The 17484-nt window shown below is 37.4% G+C and overlaps 1 protein-coding gene across 1 annotated transcript in view; it reads right to left on the minus strand.

Annotated features, from left to right (window-relative positions):
* The window catches only part of ITGB5 (integrin subunit beta 5), an 84028-nt gene that overhangs the window by 43079 nt on the left and 23465 nt on the right, over positions 1–17484 (minus strand). Inside the window, exons 6-9 of the mRNA XM_083348461.1 lie at positions 15365–15460; positions 14716–14805; positions 10632–10766; positions 7606–8035 (exon numbers count right to left, since the gene is read on the minus strand). Of these exons, the coding sequence (XP_083204587.1) occupies positions 7606–8035; positions 10632–10766; positions 14716–14805; positions 15365–15460 (751 nt within the window). The remainder of the gene's footprint in view (positions 1–7605; positions 8036–10631; positions 10767–14715; positions 14806–15364; positions 15461–17484) is intronic.

The raw sequence follows: 17484 nt of genomic DNA on the forward strand, positions 1-17484 counted from the left end.
TTCCAGGCTGATTCCTCTCTTGACTCTGTCCCTAGGTTTTGCCTCTTCTTCTCCTACATTTCTAAACTGAAGTAATCATTAGGGCAAACGAACTAGTTGGGATCAGCCATATTAAAATAAATTAAAAGCAGAACAGTTGCTTCTGGGGCAATTCCAGGGGCTGCCAAAAAGGATCTGGCTATATATTTGCTGCCATTCCTGTATCATATTATCATTTCCACAGATGTCTTTCTAATTATTCACAGATAAAGAGTTTGGGAGCTGCTACAAACAAGGCCAGCCATTTGAAAGATTCTGTATATATATGCAACTCATGCGTGATGTTGACAGATTCATCCAGATGCTAGACAGTTGCTTTCCCTTTGAAAAGGAACCCTTTGATTTCTGGATGCTGCTTTGATACCTTTTTCATCTTTTTTTTAAATACCTTTCAAAAATTTAATTCTTCCTGCTATATTCACGCTAACGTCAGTTAGATCCCTTCCCACAGAACAAATGGGGAAATACTTCTTTGCTATTTTTATCATTCTTTACAAACAGATCAAGAATGAAGAGTAAACATTACTCTATTAGCTTAGAAAGCATCCAGTATATTTTTAAATACATTTTTAAACAGTGAATTTAAAGTAAAGGTTTCTGAAAAGTGATGGTAATACTACAGAAAATGTTAATGTTGGTGATTTTTCTTTGACAACAAAACGGAATAAATCTATTGAGAGCCCTTTGGCCAGTGAATCTTGTGTAAAGTGCAGTATTAATTAGGAAAAGATTTATCAGCTTCAACCATGACAACATAAGAAACATGCTTTAATTCATAGCTACGCAAGGGCCATACCTCTTCATGATATATATGTCAAGTTCGATAGGTATGGAAATGAGATACAAGTTGCATTTTCTGTTTAGTACAAATACAGTGCTTGTTTTGAGGGAAAACATTCCCAGGTTTCCACAGAAATTCTGAATTTTGCATAGCACAGATCTGATGAAATCAGACATGACCTCAGTGTAACTAGAACTTCATGGGCATGATATCCATCAACATGATGTCTTGCTGGGCAGGAAAATATGAGGAGGGAGAAAGCAGGAGGTTTCTGCACTGAGGGAAGAAAGAAAATCCCAAAGGGATGTATAGTAACTTTAAAAAAAAATATTAAGTGGGGAGGGAGGGGCACAGGGAAGATAGGCAAAAGAAAAGAGGCAATAAAAAAATAAAGAAAAATACAATTTGAAGTATAGAGACAGGGAAATTACGAGCATCATAGAATTAGGGTGTTATGTATCCAGGTGAAGGGAACACAAACACACTTACATAGCAGTCACCACCAGGGGGCGTTGGACTGTAACTGTTTTGGCGGGAACCCAGTTTCGGCGGGAAACAGAGGTTCAAACCGATTGGCCGGCTGCTCACCTGACCAGGTATAAAAAGAGGGCAGGTAACCCCTATTCCCCAGTACAGTCACTTCCACCGAATAAAGATCTGCCATTGCTGTACTCATCGTCTCGGCATCCTTCCTGCTCTCCAGAGCCCACTACACAACAAGGTTAAATTTTTACAGCATTTTATTAACTGGTTTTAAAGAGAGCTTTAACGGGATGTTTTAGTTCAGAGATAGATCCAGACAGCTCTCTGCTCTTCACCATAAGGATAACAAGGAGAAGCAGTGAGAAGTGAGAGTGAGCAACCTGGAGTGAGCAGGATTGGGATGCTAACAAACTGCTTGCAAGAAACTCAAGAGCCAAATCAGACCAACAGCCTCAAGACACTCACACACAGAGCACATTTTTTAAAAGGCCATAATGTAACAATTTTGAAACTCCAAGCACGGTAGTATCCCTTCAACCTAATGCATACAATAAAAGCCTTCTTGCTATAAGTAAAAACCAAGAAGAGGACGCCACTTCCTGCTGTTTATGTCAATGCTCATTATAACTGAGGGGTCTAAACCTTTTTTCTCCTCATATTTCTCTATGTTAACCCCTTCACAATATGAATAGAAGCACAACATGCCTAACCCTTTTTCAGGACTCCGTGAAGTGGAATTATATTAAAACAGACTAACACACCCCACTTTTGCTCATATTGTTTTTAAATAGGTCCACAGGAATAATAAATAGATTGCCAGAAAAGTCACGAGTTAGAAACATCCCCAAACGTAAGAGAGAATTGGTAATACCTAGATAGGTTAGCTATATAAATATTTACAATATTATTTTCTTTTTTTCTAGTAGAACAAATATTATTTTTCCAAGAAAAAAATAAAAATAGCTACATATTTCCCCATATTTCCTTCTTATATCATCACTGGAACACTTGAGATGAAGCTATTCATAGATCAAAGACAGGGACTTAAACCTACTACCTGGTATCATTGATTCAGAAAAGCAAAAACAAAAATCAATATGGACCTACACAACGTACTGAGAGTTATTATCAAATCATGGAATCAATTCAGCAGGTAATTTAACATATAAAACTTCCTTTTTTACAACCCTATAGTTCCTATTAGGGTAGAGTCAGGGTAACTGGATGAAGCTGCGTGTTTACTGGGCGGATGCCCTTCCTGATACCTACAGATATTTTCTCTTTACAACCTAGGAGAGAAACATTTGCCCCTACCTAGGATTGAACTCTCAACTATCTAAGTGGAAGGCAAGTGTTTTCTCCACTAGGCCACTGCACCACTCAATTTAACTGATTTATATAGTTGAACAAAATGTTCAGAATCTGACTTTTTAATTAAGTGCCAGTGAGTCAGATACAATTCCTGATGGCTGCATGGACAAATAGAGATGCTTGCCATTTCAATGTGCTTTAGTGACAATCTGCAGCTCTTCCAGGGACATGCATGAAATCTCTTTGATTCCATTCAGCCAATTTATCCAATAACTTCCTCTCCTACTTAGCACACTGAATCATTTGTAATAGTCTATCATCCACTAGCATTGCATACCTAAACTATGGGAGTTTCTGCTTTCTCACCATCCCCTGCATGACAGGAGTCAGTGTTTATTTGTTTCATGATTATTGCAATCCACAGCATTCTTTGTAACCCAACTCCAGATTTACACTTTGAAGGCATCTTTTCATTCTTTCTCAGTGTCCAGTATTCCCAGCCATACATTATGACAAGAAATACTATTGTTTTAATCGCTCTAATCTTTCCTGTCACTGAAATACATGGCATGATTATGCCTAAATCTGTCATTGCCTTCCTTCCTACAATGAATCTCATGGTAATTAATATCTTCTTTAGTTCTCCTTCTTTACTAATGTTGTACCTAAGAAAACAAAGCTTACCACCTTTTATTCTTCATTGTTAACCATAGGACAACAGGGATATTACCTTTACCTTGTTAACACAGTATTTAACATTTACATGGATTTTTCCTTTTCTATTTTACTTTCTGAATGTGCTCTTGAAGATTTCTTTACTACTGACTACAGTAAGTGCATGATGCTGACTATGTATGTCCAACTGTTCTCACTTCAGCATCATATTTTAATTCCATCTATCATCACTTCTAATTCTGCCATTGTTATATTTGTGGTCTAGAAGGAAAACATGCACCCTTATTTTACCCCTTTTTCTGTTCTGAATCATTCTGTACAAATTCCGTTTTCATTGTAGATTCTTGTTCGTTGTCCTGTTTCTTCTGAAAGTAATTAGGTCTTTTTGTGTGCTTATGAACTTTAGTATATTACACATTCCAAGATAATCAATGGGATCAAAGGCCACAATGCAGTTAATAAGGCAAAGCTAACCATCCTCTTTACATTCTCCATAGTTACCTGGTTTTGTCTTTGGCCTGGGTCATGGGGTGGGGGGAGAGAAAGAGAGAGGGGGGAGGGAAAAAGAGAGATATGATTGAAATAGGATGGTAAATCGCACATTCCCTGAAATCTCCATAAACCGATCTTTTTTCAGTCTCTAGACTGTACTGTTTTATTCCATGTGTTGTCAATTTATCTTATCTCCAGAAACTTTATACAGCTTAAGGTTTACTTCATTTGCTCCTGATGCTTTCCTATCTGGTAGCTGGTCTACTGCTGCAGTACCTCATCTTTTTGTGTTTATTACATCTCTTCTGGGATTATTCCTCAGTGTTCCAAGCCTGGGAGCCAGCTTGGTGTAGTTAGTTAAGTATCTGGTTAGAAAGCAGGTGAATGTGGATTCTAGTCCCACCTTAGACATGAAGCCAGGTGGGTGATCTTGGGCCAGTCACTCTTTCTCGGCCCTAGGAAGGAGGTAAGAGCAAACCACTTCTGAAAAAAGTTGCCAAGAAAACTGCAGGCAGTCTCCCAATTGGACATGATTTGAATGGCCAAAAACAAAATCTAAACTTAACTGTATTTTTTTTTCCTGTGGTTTCTTTGAACTTCTTTTAAAAATCTCTCATTTTCATTTTCTTGTTATTTTCCTCTGTGGACTTTCTTGATTAAACCATCTTTCCTATTGCTCTCGTTTCAGATTAAAAGTTGGTGTTCATCATGCATTTTTCGTTACACAGCGCTTTCATTTTCTGTCTTTATTTATGATATTATATTCTGAAAACCACTGGATCGTCTCCTCTCTGAATTATGAGACTATGGGTAAAATGACAGCGGATATTATTATCATCTTGTAACGGCACTGGTAGTAGAGTTCTATAGCATTAGTACTCCCTTCAAATCCTAACATTTGGCAATGTGTAAAATGGTTCAACTTCTCCCATTTTTGTTGCTCCACTAATGAGCTTCACTTTTTCTACTCAATGTATTCACATGACTGAATATGCCCATGTGTTTTAGGATTTATTCTACCCATGCAGACTGGCTTCTTCTATAAACCACAATGTTGTCACATGTTGTCTTGCATGGCATTTCAAGTTCCACTGAATCAGTCTGGGAATGTTTCCAGACAGCCAAGTCATCAAACTATAAAACATATTTTTTCCTTCCCCCAAAGAAAAAACAAAACAAAAAAGCCACCCTTAAACAATGCTGTACAATTTACAGCCCAAACCTCCTGAGAAGAACCTAGAAGCTTTTACCATCAAGTCCTGAGGGGAACTTCTTTCTTGTTTTATTATTAATTTTATTTTGTGCAGAACAACACAAACCCTCGCTATGACATTCTCTTCATTGTGTCTAATAATTCTACTGCTTCACTGTCACTGATTGCTTTAAAAAAAAAAACCTCTTGTGTTTTTCTCAGGAAATTCTTGTTTTCCTGTGTTTGAATGTCACCAAATGTAATCAGTGCCAGACTTGATGCTTCTAAAACTAAGTAGATTTGATCAACTTCATCTGCCATTTGTATAGATTAAAATAAACAAAAGGAAAAGCATAGCAAAAGGAAGGATTCCTAAGCTGTAGCTCTCCAGATGTTCTAGGCCGGCTGGAGACGATGAACCTTCTTATCTATCTAAATTGGAGAAGCTTAGTTGAAGAAGTTAGCTTTAAATTATAGTCTAATATGTGCAGAACTGTTGTTTCATTCCTTTTCCTACTTTGATAATTTACTTCTCCTACTTTCCATTCTAGTTTAAAATATGCTATTATTTCCACCTTTATTTGAGAACAGTGTGGTGAGAGCAAGTTTTCAAGGAAGGAAACAAATAAGCGAACAAATGGTGATCCTTCTTATCAAACAAGGCTTTGGTGACTTCAGAACATCTGTTCCTGTAGTCTATTTCGCATTCAAGGGGACATTTTTTTATGGGCTTTGTCAGAGACATGTCTGACATGAATAAGTGTTTCTTATGCTAAGGTTGCTGGAACTGTTAAGAAGAGGTTTAACGCACAATTATTTATGAAGCCTTTAAAGCAGAGGTTTCCAACTTTGGCAAAACTGTAAAACTTGTGGACTTCAACTCCCAGAATTCCCCAGCCAGTCATGTCTTAAAGTTGCCAAGGTTGGACACTCCTGCTTTAATGGCTACTGCTTGAGCTCTTCTGGTCTCAGTTTCTCTCCTTCCTTCCCAACCTCCTCCTCAGCAGGAGGAGGCAGCTGAGTCATCAAAGAGTGATCTTGCATTTCCTCTTAATTTTCTTTCAGCCATTGCAGAGAAATTTCAACTTTTTTTTTCTTCATTTAAACTTTGGACAGTGTGTTTACGGGAACCATGTGTATCCAGCATGACTCAGGCTCAGCTGATGATATAAATCTATTTTTGTGCAGTTGATAAAAAACGCATTTCGTTTTGCAAGTTGGCTTTCCTGCATGTTTTGTTCTCTGACCTTAATAGTCAGCAAGATTGAATAAAGGCCCAACAGCCCTACTAAGTCAGGGTGGAATCAGGCCAATACATCTTTCTCAAATTCATAGAAAACCTTCCAAACCTGTATCTTTTCATGTCATTCATCTTGGGGAGTTTTCATGTCCCAGAACTGTAGACACAACATCCTCTGCCCAATATTTCCATGCTTTTCACACAAACAAGTGTCTTTGCCAAAGGAAAGCAAACCCATAAGATCTGCTGCTTACATTCCCTTCTTGCATATAAAGCCAATCTAGGACCACAACCTCAGGCAAGAAAAACAATTCTATACAGCATTCTCCCTCACATTATTTTGTGGGTTCCCTTTCACTTTTTATTTACCTCTTAATCTCATTACCTGCCTGGTATTAATTATTACCAGGGAAGGAAAAAACATCTAATTTCTCCTTGATTAAAGATAACTTTCTCTCTAGCTAGAAACTATTACAATTATTTCATACGGCGAACATTAAATTTAAGTGTGATTCCACTTGATGACAATATATTATGTACCAATGTAGCAATGCAAAATTGCATTAACTTATAACTTTAGGAAACCATCCCCCCGTTGTGTGACACACCCCCAAATGAATATACATTTAATATAGCTATTAAGAGAAAGGATAAGAGAAAAGTAAAATCTTAACTCTTTTAATCTTATGCCAGACTAGCAACTTTCATAAGAGTTATTGAGTGGTGGTCAATAAATCAACTAAATTAGTACAATGAACTTTATGTGGGGCTGCCCTTGAAGTCCATACAGAAACGGTCCAAAATTCAATGGCTCAAGAAGTAATGGAATCACCTTGATTTGTAACACTTCCAATGAGATAAGACCTCCCTTGGGAGAAATAGGCTTCCAATACAATTCAACGTGCTCTTAGAAACTCTTCTATAGCTTAGGATCTAGGCATCTTTGAGACTACAATACCCATTTGGTGAGATCTGGTAGGGGAGGCTTGTTGTAGATCCCAACTCCTTGGGAACGGTACCGTTATGGACCCTAGCCTTCTCTGTAGCTGAACCCCATTCTCTGGAACAGCCTACTTACTCTGGACATAAGGGCATCTCCATCCCTTTCTAGAACCTTTCTAGAGGAACTTTGGAAAGGACTTCTACATCTGGATTGGTCCTGGTGACGCATCCCCTGGTGATTCCTAATAATTGTGTGTGATTGCTACGATCGGTTGTCATGCTTTCTATTTTAGTCTTGTTCTTGTTATGCTATTTTACGAAGTATACGTTACTCAAAGTCAGTTTTAACTGCAGCAGCATATAAGCATTAGCAAGCAAGCAAGCAAATTAAAAAAAATGGAGGTCTCCCCTTGCTTACCCAAATGAACCTTGAGATAATCTAATGCATACCTGAGCAGAGAAAGCCCTTATATCTTGGACAGGAGAAGTCGTCACACTCACAAAAGAACCCGTAGATCCTGCCAAATTCACTTCTGTAGCACACACAGCGGTGGCAGGAGCACTCCCCACGGCCACTGCAGATACGTTTCCCTTCAGCTTCTCGACACATGTTGTGGTACGTGGCCCCACTGTCTCCTTCCTCGCATTCACACTTGGCACCTACATGGCCTGGGTTACAATCACATAATCCACACACGTGGGTGCCATTTCCACTACATTTACTGCTGTTGTGCTCTGTCTGTTTGGTACATCCACATGTGCAGTTGTAAGAAACGGTCACCTCTACAGTGTCCCGAAACCAATCTGGTTTGATAGTGAAGGTGTGTGTGATGTTCTCAGCTGGGCATGTCCAAGCCTCTACTGCTATCTCAAAGGAAACCTAAATAGAAATAGTAAGAAGTAAGGATGAAAAGGCAAAAGAAACCTGAAAAGTTATTTATGTGTAGATAGTATCAAAGGCACCATTTGCATAATTGTAATAATAATAATAATAATAATAATAATAATAATAATAATAATAATAATAATAATAATAATAATTTTATTTATATACCGCCCTTCTCCCGAAGGACTCAGGTGAACAGGGCAAGCATAAAAAATACAGAGATACAAAAGTTAAAAAGGATTAAATATATGCCCACTAAAAACAGTAAATACAAATATTAAAATAACAATAACCCCCCCCCCATCCCCCATCAGGCCTGGCCGGCTTGTTCAAATAAGAATGTCTTTAGATCGCGACGGAAGGAGCGAAGATCGGGCACCATCCGGAGCTCAACTGGTAAGCACCCATAATTCTGTGCAAGGTAAATCTCTTTATGCATATGAGCTTTAAAATGTACTGTTTTAATTTCCATATTCACATAGAACAGAATAGAGCTGGAAGGGACCTTGGGGGTCTTCTAGTCCAGCCCCCTGCTCAAGCAGGAGAACCTATGCCATCTAAAAGAAGTGACTGTCCAGTCTCTTTTTAAAAGCCTCCAATGATAGATCGCCTACGATTTCTGAAGACAGACTGTTCCGCTGGTAAATTGTCCTCACTGTTAGGAAGTTTCTCCTTAATTCCAGGTTATTTCTCTCTTTGATCAGTTTCCAACCATTGTTTCTTGTCCTGCCCTCTGGCGCTTTGGCGAATAATTTGACCCCCTCTTCTTTGTGGCAGGCCCTCAAACACTGCAATACGGCTATCATGTTGCCCGTTTCTTCTTTTGTTTAGACTAGCCCACAGGTCTGCAACCCGCGGCTCCGGAGCCGCATGCGGCTCTTTCAGCCATCTCCTGCGGCTCCCAGTCCTCTGCCATGTGCAGTCCAAAAAAAAAAAGTGGTACTAAAAAAAGTTCAACCAATCAATTCAAATATGCAGGCTAGCTGCATATCTCGTCTTGGCTCCACTCTTCAGTCAAACCCTGTTCTGCGCATTCGTGCATGTACGCGCATGCGCACACATTTTATGCGGCTCCCAGTTTTTCCTTTTGTGAGGGAACCGGTTCCGAGTGGCTCTTTCACTGTTTCAGGTTGCTGACCCCTGGACTAGCCAAACCAAGTCCTGCAGCCGTTCTTCATATGTTTTAGTCTCCAGACTTTTGATCATCTTAGTTGCTCTTCTCTGAACATCTGCCAAAGTGTCAATGTCTTTTTTGTAGTATACTGATCAAAACTGGTTGCAGTATTCCAGGTGTGGTCTTACTAGGGTTTTATAAAATGGTACTAATACTTTGCATGATCTTGATTCCATGCCTCTGTTTATACAACCCAGAATTGTATTAGCTCTTTTGGCGGCGGCTGCACACACTCTTTATTCTATGAAGAATTATTTAGAATGTTGTTGTTTTAAAATTTTAAAATTTTAAAACAAAAATTAGAGACACAATCCTATATATATTCAGTGCCATCCCACTGTTAATAAATCCAAATCAGTGAATTTATTTCTCCATAGGTATGGACGGGACTGGGATGACATTAAAGAAAACTCCTCAGACTTTTAAAATATTTTATTAACTGAGATAGAAGAAAAATACATATGGTCTTTTATAAGTCAGTAGCTGCTTAGTTTTGTAATTGTTAAATGGATTATTCTACCAGTATTTAGCTCAATACTATTTGGAGAAGGAAAGACCCATGGCTTAGACTACAAATAAGTGCTGTCTTTTCTTTTTTCTACAGGAATACAAATTTGCAAGGTGCCTGGAGAATGCAGAATTGTGGCTAAAAAAAAAGTGGGGGGGAGAAGCTTGATTTTAAAAAAAAAACCATCGCCATCTAAACCTGTCCTTTTGCAATAGAATGAAGGAAGATATTCTGCAACTGAAAAGAAAATACTGCATGCATGTGGATATAGCCCTGCCCCAGGTTTATTCAAAAGCCTGTTTCTGTGGCATCTTGAAATGGGCTTTGTGAGAAAAAGACGGTGGGGTGCGGGGGATCTCATTGTTCTTTTGGAGCCCTTGTGATTCTTTGCTTTTCTGGACGGCAGCCTGCTCTATTTCCCCTTGCCAAATGGCAACATACAGTACAGATGGCACTTGCAGCACGTTCTGCTACAAATAATACCCACCGTGCCATCCCGATTTAGGAAAAGAAAAACCACAGAATCAGACCCCATAATTAGAGAGCAGAGGGGATTCCTCCTAATAATTTAATACTAATTATTAAATAGTTGCAATACTGCTGCAATGCTAAACAATGTGGCCCAGGCTGGCTCAAACCAGTAGCCCCCACCCCCAATTCTTTGAGATCTTGAGACAACTTTAGAAGACATCAGAGGTATAATTTCCCCATCTAACAGAGAAAAAATATGTATCAAAAAGTCAAAGAGAAAAGGACCATTAAAAAAATTACATCTGACAAGCGATTCCCCATCACCATCACCATTGCATTACACTAAAAGAGTTACAATGACCAGTTTCTTTTTCTTTTAAGAAGTTGAAAAAATCCATTTTTTCCCAAAATGACAGATGGAGGTACCGCAGACTCACCGTGTCTCCTATTTGAAGATCTCCACACTTCCTGACTCCAGGATATGATAAACCATCTTGACATGTGGCTGTGAAAGCCAAGTTAATGTCATTAGGACTATCCCAGACAGTTAACTCTACTTTTGATCTAATACTCTAGAAAAGAAAGATTAATTAATGGAACTGATTTTTAAAGCACATATATCATTTTCTAAATATAAAGCTGTTTAGATTTCTAGTACTTATTCATGATTAAGTAAAAACATATAAACATTGTAAATTAACAAGGGAGCTTTTCTCTATTTCTAATTAAAACAGATAAGCTGTTTTCTGAGAATATATTTTGGGAAGAGAATATAGATTATAGATTCCAACTATTGAGAAGCTTCCTCAGTATGAAAATATTAGCCACTTATTTTCATCATGAAGGCACCACATCAGTATACCAGGGAAAGTTTCATAAAATTTAGAGCATTGCAAGTTCTATTTTCAATATTAGACAGCTATGAAGCATCTCCTCCACATAAAGTTTACACAAACTTAATCAAAATAAATTGAATACATCTACTGTGATAAAGATCTGTTAGAATTGTCTGTTCTTGCAGACTAAGGAATCTCAGAGAATCCTTCATTATTCTGAGGGACTGTCTATATATCAAACAAAGCTAGGAATGCTGTCAGAATCCTGGTTGTTCTGTAGACAGTAGAAATATGATCCAAATGATACAATCATTCATAAAAATTATATTCAATTACAAAGAATCCAGATTCCTAGATATCCAAGATGCTTAGCTGAAGGAAATGCTAGAGAAAACAGCTAGATTAATGGTGGAAAACAAGAAGAATTCAAACATGGCTACAGTGGTTTATTCCAAGGCAATGAAGAAATAGTTCCTCTCTGATGCCGTTTCATCAGTATATCTTTCAGAGTAATTTCAAACAATTAAAATCCTAAGGGCAAATTGCTTACAGCCAAATCAACTTGGTCTCTATATTTTAAGTTATATGGAACTGCAGCTGATTATCCTCTTCTTATAGTCAATTGGAAAATAGGGACGAGTTATTTGGAAAGCTGCCAGAATGAGATTGGCTAATTAATACAAAATTAACTAAATTAATTCTTATTAATGGTAGGGCCATATGTTTGTGGTTTACAGGAAGCTACTTTTGGGGGAAAGTAATAAACCAATCAATTATTTAGTTCTCTCTCCCTCTTTGTCTGTACTTCTTTCCTGAGCAAAGTCTCAGAATGTACAGCAGCAAATCAATGTACAGCATAAGAGCCTTGGTGGAGCAGTGGGCTAATGCCTCCTTAAGTAACACCAGCTGCCTGCAATTAGTGCAGGTTCGCATCCCACCAGGCTCAAGGTTGACTCAGCCTTCCATCCTTCCGAGGTAGGTAAAATGAGGACCCAGATTGTTGGGGGCAATTAAGCTGACTTTGTAATAATGCCGCTTGGGGTGTGTGTGAAAGCCCTAATAAGCAGGCATATACATAGAATGAAGGCTACTGCTAAGTTTGTAAGCCGCCCTGAGTCTTCGGAGAAGGGCGGGATATAAATGTAATAAAAATAAAAATAAAATAAATAAATAAATTCAAGATTTCTTATTTGAATCTACTATGTATAGACACAGTTCTACAGCAAAAATCGTTGAAGACAGGCATCTTGGTAGAAGCTGGGAAGTATGACCCCAAAATATTTTGGATTCTGGTTTTCATAGCACTACCCATGGGACCACCCATCTCCCTTAAAGATGGATTCTGAGCAATGTACAATAAAGTATGGCTAAAGCAGCTATGCAAGGATTCAAGGCTAGTTCCTGGCTTGACCTCTCTTCCCTGCCTGGCTTGGAGTTTCCCAGCACCATGGAATTCTTCTGGGACATTGGCCATTTAGGTCTGGGAGCCATATTCTAATTCTACTGGACTGGAAATGTTACTCTCTTTATTGGCCATTATCTATGATACATTTATGTTGGTCTTACTGCTGTTATTGCTGTTGCTCTATCAAGATGAGATAACTTTGGCTTCACAAGCCATAGCAGCTGCAGTCCTTTATATGTTAACTATATGAAAACTCAGTACTGCTATTCAGGCATTCATGAATGGAAAGGAAGTAATAAACATTCTGGCATACTACTTATCTGTCTTAAAACAATATAGAAAAAGCATTCCAAAACAAGACAAACAATGAGCAGGCAGTAAGAATTCAAACCTAATTATACAATCACCACTGCTACTGTAATAGGTTATTCCAATATATATTCAGCATTCCCTAATAATACTTCTATCATCAGATTTTTTTAAAAAATTCAAAGCATCTTGACTGTGAGAGACACAATTAATGGAACAGGTACAAGCTATTACCACCACAAAAGGAATAGTATTATTGGTCATCACTGTTTTGCGTTCTTCCAAAGTAAACCATTCAAATAGCTGATTTAGCAGCATCACACAATGTTAAGAGCACACAAGGTTTGAGAAGGCCCAACCCAAACTATCTTTTACACAAGTAAAATGTTGGATGAGATCATAAAACTCTGGATTATCGAATGAACTGGAAACTGTTTTGCTGAACAGCAGAGAGAAACACTAATCTTTTCTTAGGAAAACTGAATGGTGGGTGCAGCCAAGAATGAGCAGCTCCAACTTATTGGGGAGTGTTTGAAGTATGAAGAAACAAATGGTCTGTCCAGATGAATTGCATACAAAACAGAGAGAATCGGTGGTAGCAGGAATTATAAGGATTTTTTTTCATAGTCTATAAAGTATCTGTTTTCTCACCATCTGGATGACATTCTCAAATTCTTCAGTCTTTCTTTATTATTAGAACCTAGCTCTGCCAATTCAAAAATTATCATAACATCATTATTTCAGACTAATTCCTGCCTGGTTGAAAACTGCTGTTCATGGTTCTGATTGCCACCCAAATCAGTTTATGCAAAATTGTACTTTTAAAATAAATATAATTAAAGTACTCCAGCGTCAAGGTAGAATTGAGGGAATCTTCCTATAACTATAGCATACATATATACTTAAAAGAAGGCAAAAACAGAGATAACAAAAGATATGTACCTCTTAACAAGTTGAGAATTTAAGAGCCTAGTCTGAGACCAACCATTGTCTCACAATATGCCGTTATATAGCATGGAGGTTTACCAAAAGCACAGAATGCTTTGTGACGCACATGTGCTCATTAGATTACAGTCTACAAATGAATCTAAGTTCTATATATTATTAAACTCTTGTGTCTGTTTGTTTGTTTGTAACCTTCAGTTGGGTGAAATTGGAAGGTATAGGGTCACAATTAATAAACCAAGGTAACTCAAATGGGCTGACATACAAAAATGCCAGGACCCCTTACTCCAGTGACAATAAAGGCCATTTCAAAAGGTGTTCTAGACAGTGTACAATGGTACAAAATGATACTAGAACACATTTAGTCAGTATTCTAAGCACCAGACAAAAATCAAAGGAAAAAAATAGAGCTCAATGATTTATTTATCTTTAAATTCTTTAATACTTCACTTGAGATGTTTATGACCCTCTATTTTAAATAATGTAAACATTTCACTTGGGTCTTTGGGATCTGGATAGTCATGGATCACTTTATATATTAATACCGAGCAACTATACACTTTAACATATATCAAAACCTGATAATATTTAAACTGGGAGTTTGAGAGAAAAGATACACAAGAGAAAATGTGTAAGAGCTTTCTAGAAGAATTTTGTTCAGAAAAAAAAAATCTACCACTAGCTATATTCCTATACTAATGACTTGGTTATGATGAGAAAATACTATCAGGTTTGGGAGACTGAATCCAAAAAAGCAGGCGATTAAAAGAATCCCATCAAGGGTGTAATGGAAAATAACAAATAACAAGAAATATAACATACACTATGCAGAAAGCTGATTAACTCCACTCTCTCTCATAAATAATAAGTGATGTCTCACACACAGTCAAGTTAATCCCACATGGAAATCAAGTTTGAAAAAGAAATGCAAATGAAGAATACACAAATGGTAAAAAATGAAATATAATATTTTTAAGTATGCATTACATTGATAATTTACACCTAAATTAAAAAGTATAAACTTACATTGTAGGCCTTGACTATAAGCTGGATAATATTTCGGGAGTCTGGATACAAAATCTCGACCGTTGTTCCAGGAATTAGGGCCGTGAGATTCTTTTTAAAACAGAGCATACAGAAAATTGAAATTTGAACCAACTGCTCAAAAGTTCTACCATTTTAATAGTTCTTTCAATCTTTTTCATGTTAATGTTAATTGTGATGAAAAGAATGGATAATAAAAGGAAATAATGCCACCGAGAAATTACTTTGTAGAAATTAACTTTCATATAATATAATTAAGCAATAGCAGACTGAGTTATTCAGAGAACAGAAGGATTAAATCCACAGCTATTTTTGGTGCTATTGTGAACAATATTTATCCCATTTGCTTTAGAAAAACTTCTTTGAAGCAAAGCTTCATCCTGAAAATAATAAAAGAATCAAATAGGAAAATAGGCTGTCAAATAGGCTGTACAAGCAGCTACATTTTATCCAGTTAGTTCTGCTTGTAAAATCCAATTGTAACTGCATTCTCAAATACTTTTTAATTCAAAGCTGCTATTCCTCTCAAAAACTAGCGTTTTCAAACTTTCAAAAAAAAAATTCTGGCACTTTGACAAATGTTTTAAATAAGGCATTGATCTATCTTTCTCTCTCTCTCTCTAGCATTTACCTTGTAAAGTATATAGTGATTTTTGGTCACTGCAAAAATGACATGAATGTTGTTTTCAGCTAATTTTTCTCCAAGAAGTGCAAGTGAAGGATAATCCTAAGAAGAAAAAGGAAAGCAAGGTAAGATTATGATAATGTACAATTATTTATTATGCAGCTTTTAGCCCACAAATCTGTTAACTTTATTACACTGAGCTGAATAAGATTTACTTATAAATAGACTTTAAAAGCTTTCCATTGTATGCAATCAAGAATTCTTTTCAGTTGTGGAATTATTCGGTAATCAATTGCCAAATGCCTGAACTCAAGTATGAATATGAACCAAAATATGCTCTCTTCTATCAGCAAAGAAAAGGATCTATCATCACCTTTGAAATTATAGTACTTCATAGGACTGTTGGAATAGGTTACAAATATGTTTCCATTTATTTAATTTAATTTAATTTAATAATATTTATATACCGCCCTTCTCCCTGAGGACTCAGGGCGGTTCACAGGGCAGAATAAAATACTAAATACAAACATTAAAAAGAGATTAAATGATTGCCCAAGTTAAAACAATTGGAATACAATTCTAAAAACCCCAAGATAAAATTAAGACACCAAAAATAAAACAACCCCACCAATCCCCATCAGGCTAGGCCGGCTTGTACAAACAGAAACGTCTCTGTCAAAGATATATTTACAATAGTTTGTGCTTACTATATTGGGCTAGTTACTTACTCTCAGCCCAACTCACCTCACGGGGCTGTTGTGGAGAAAACAGGGGGAAGAAGGAGCATTAGATATGTTCACCGCCTTGAATTGTTTATAAAATAATAATAAAGCGGGGGTACAAATAAATAAATGTACAACATGTAAGAGTTTTGCTGGAATATTTGGGAACAGATATTCCAAGTATTGTGGTGTTAAATGATGATGGAGTTTATATACTACTGTATAACAGTAACACCAGTACTTTGAACTGCATTTGGCGATGAACAATGAGTTGATAGCAATTCCAAGCTTCCATCTTGTTGCCTTGTTTTTTATTAACTGAAATTCCCAAGCTAAATTTTCTTCTAAAAGCAGATCCTCCTAGAGTTCTAGGAACGTTGTAGAAACCTATAAAACATGGTATTCGGGCATAGATCATTAAAGCTAGGCCATCTTCATTCAGGTGGGGGCATACCAACATACCAAGTTGGTAGAAGGTGCTCCATACTGTGGAGGACAAAAACATTTCAGTGCACATAAGCATGTAGCTTTTAGGGAGAGATCAACCACTAAATAACTATCGTTCTCTACATTTCTCCAGCAACTTTTCAGAGTTTATCCATAACTTTCTTTGGAAAGCAAACTGATGTTCTCCTAAGCCTTGCCTGCCATGTTTTCAGGCACCAGCTTTCCACTACACTTCCAGGCTAGTATATTAATTACAACAATGGCTAACCAAGATGTACATTTGTTTTGTTTACTTGGGAAACAAAGGATGGCTCTGTTCAAGCACTCTGGGCGACTGTCATAGGACAACCAGTCAGAAAAGCTTTCCGGCAGGGGAGGAGGGGCACATTACAGGCTCATTAAAGCACCAAAAAATAAGTTAAGAGTTGGCATTTTGCTTGGCCTACAGTAAGAATGCCACAGTTATGGAAAACAAAGCAGTGCTTCATTCTGAAAGCTGAAGCACTCTCTGTTGACGTTTCTTTTAGTTTAAGCATCAGGAGCTATTTTTCCTTTGATATTATTATTATTACCAATTTGTCTATGAGAATATTTATATTGTCAGGAACTGAGATAACTGAGGCCAATATAAGCTATTGCATAATTAAAAGAGCCTTGGTGGAGCAGTGGGCTAATGCCTCCTTAAGTAACACCAGCTGCCTGCAATTAGTGCAGGTTCGAGTCCCACCAGGCTCAAAGTTGACTCAGCCTTCCATCCTTCCGAGGTAGGTAAAATGAGGACCCAGATTGTTGGGGGCAATAAGCTGACTTTGTAATGATGCCGCTTGGGGTGTGTGTGAAAGCCCTAACAAGCAGGCATATACATAGAATGAAGGCTACTGCTAAGCTTGTAAGCCGCCCTGAGTCTTCGGAGAAGGGCGGGATATAAATGGAATTTAAAAAAAAAGGTAAAGGTAA

This window comes from Vipera ursinii (genome assembly GCF_947247035.1).
Source record: "Vipera ursinii genome assembly, chromosome: 1".
Lineage (NCBI taxonomy): Eukaryota > Metazoa > Chordata > Lepidosauria > Squamata > Viperidae > Vipera > Vipera ursinii.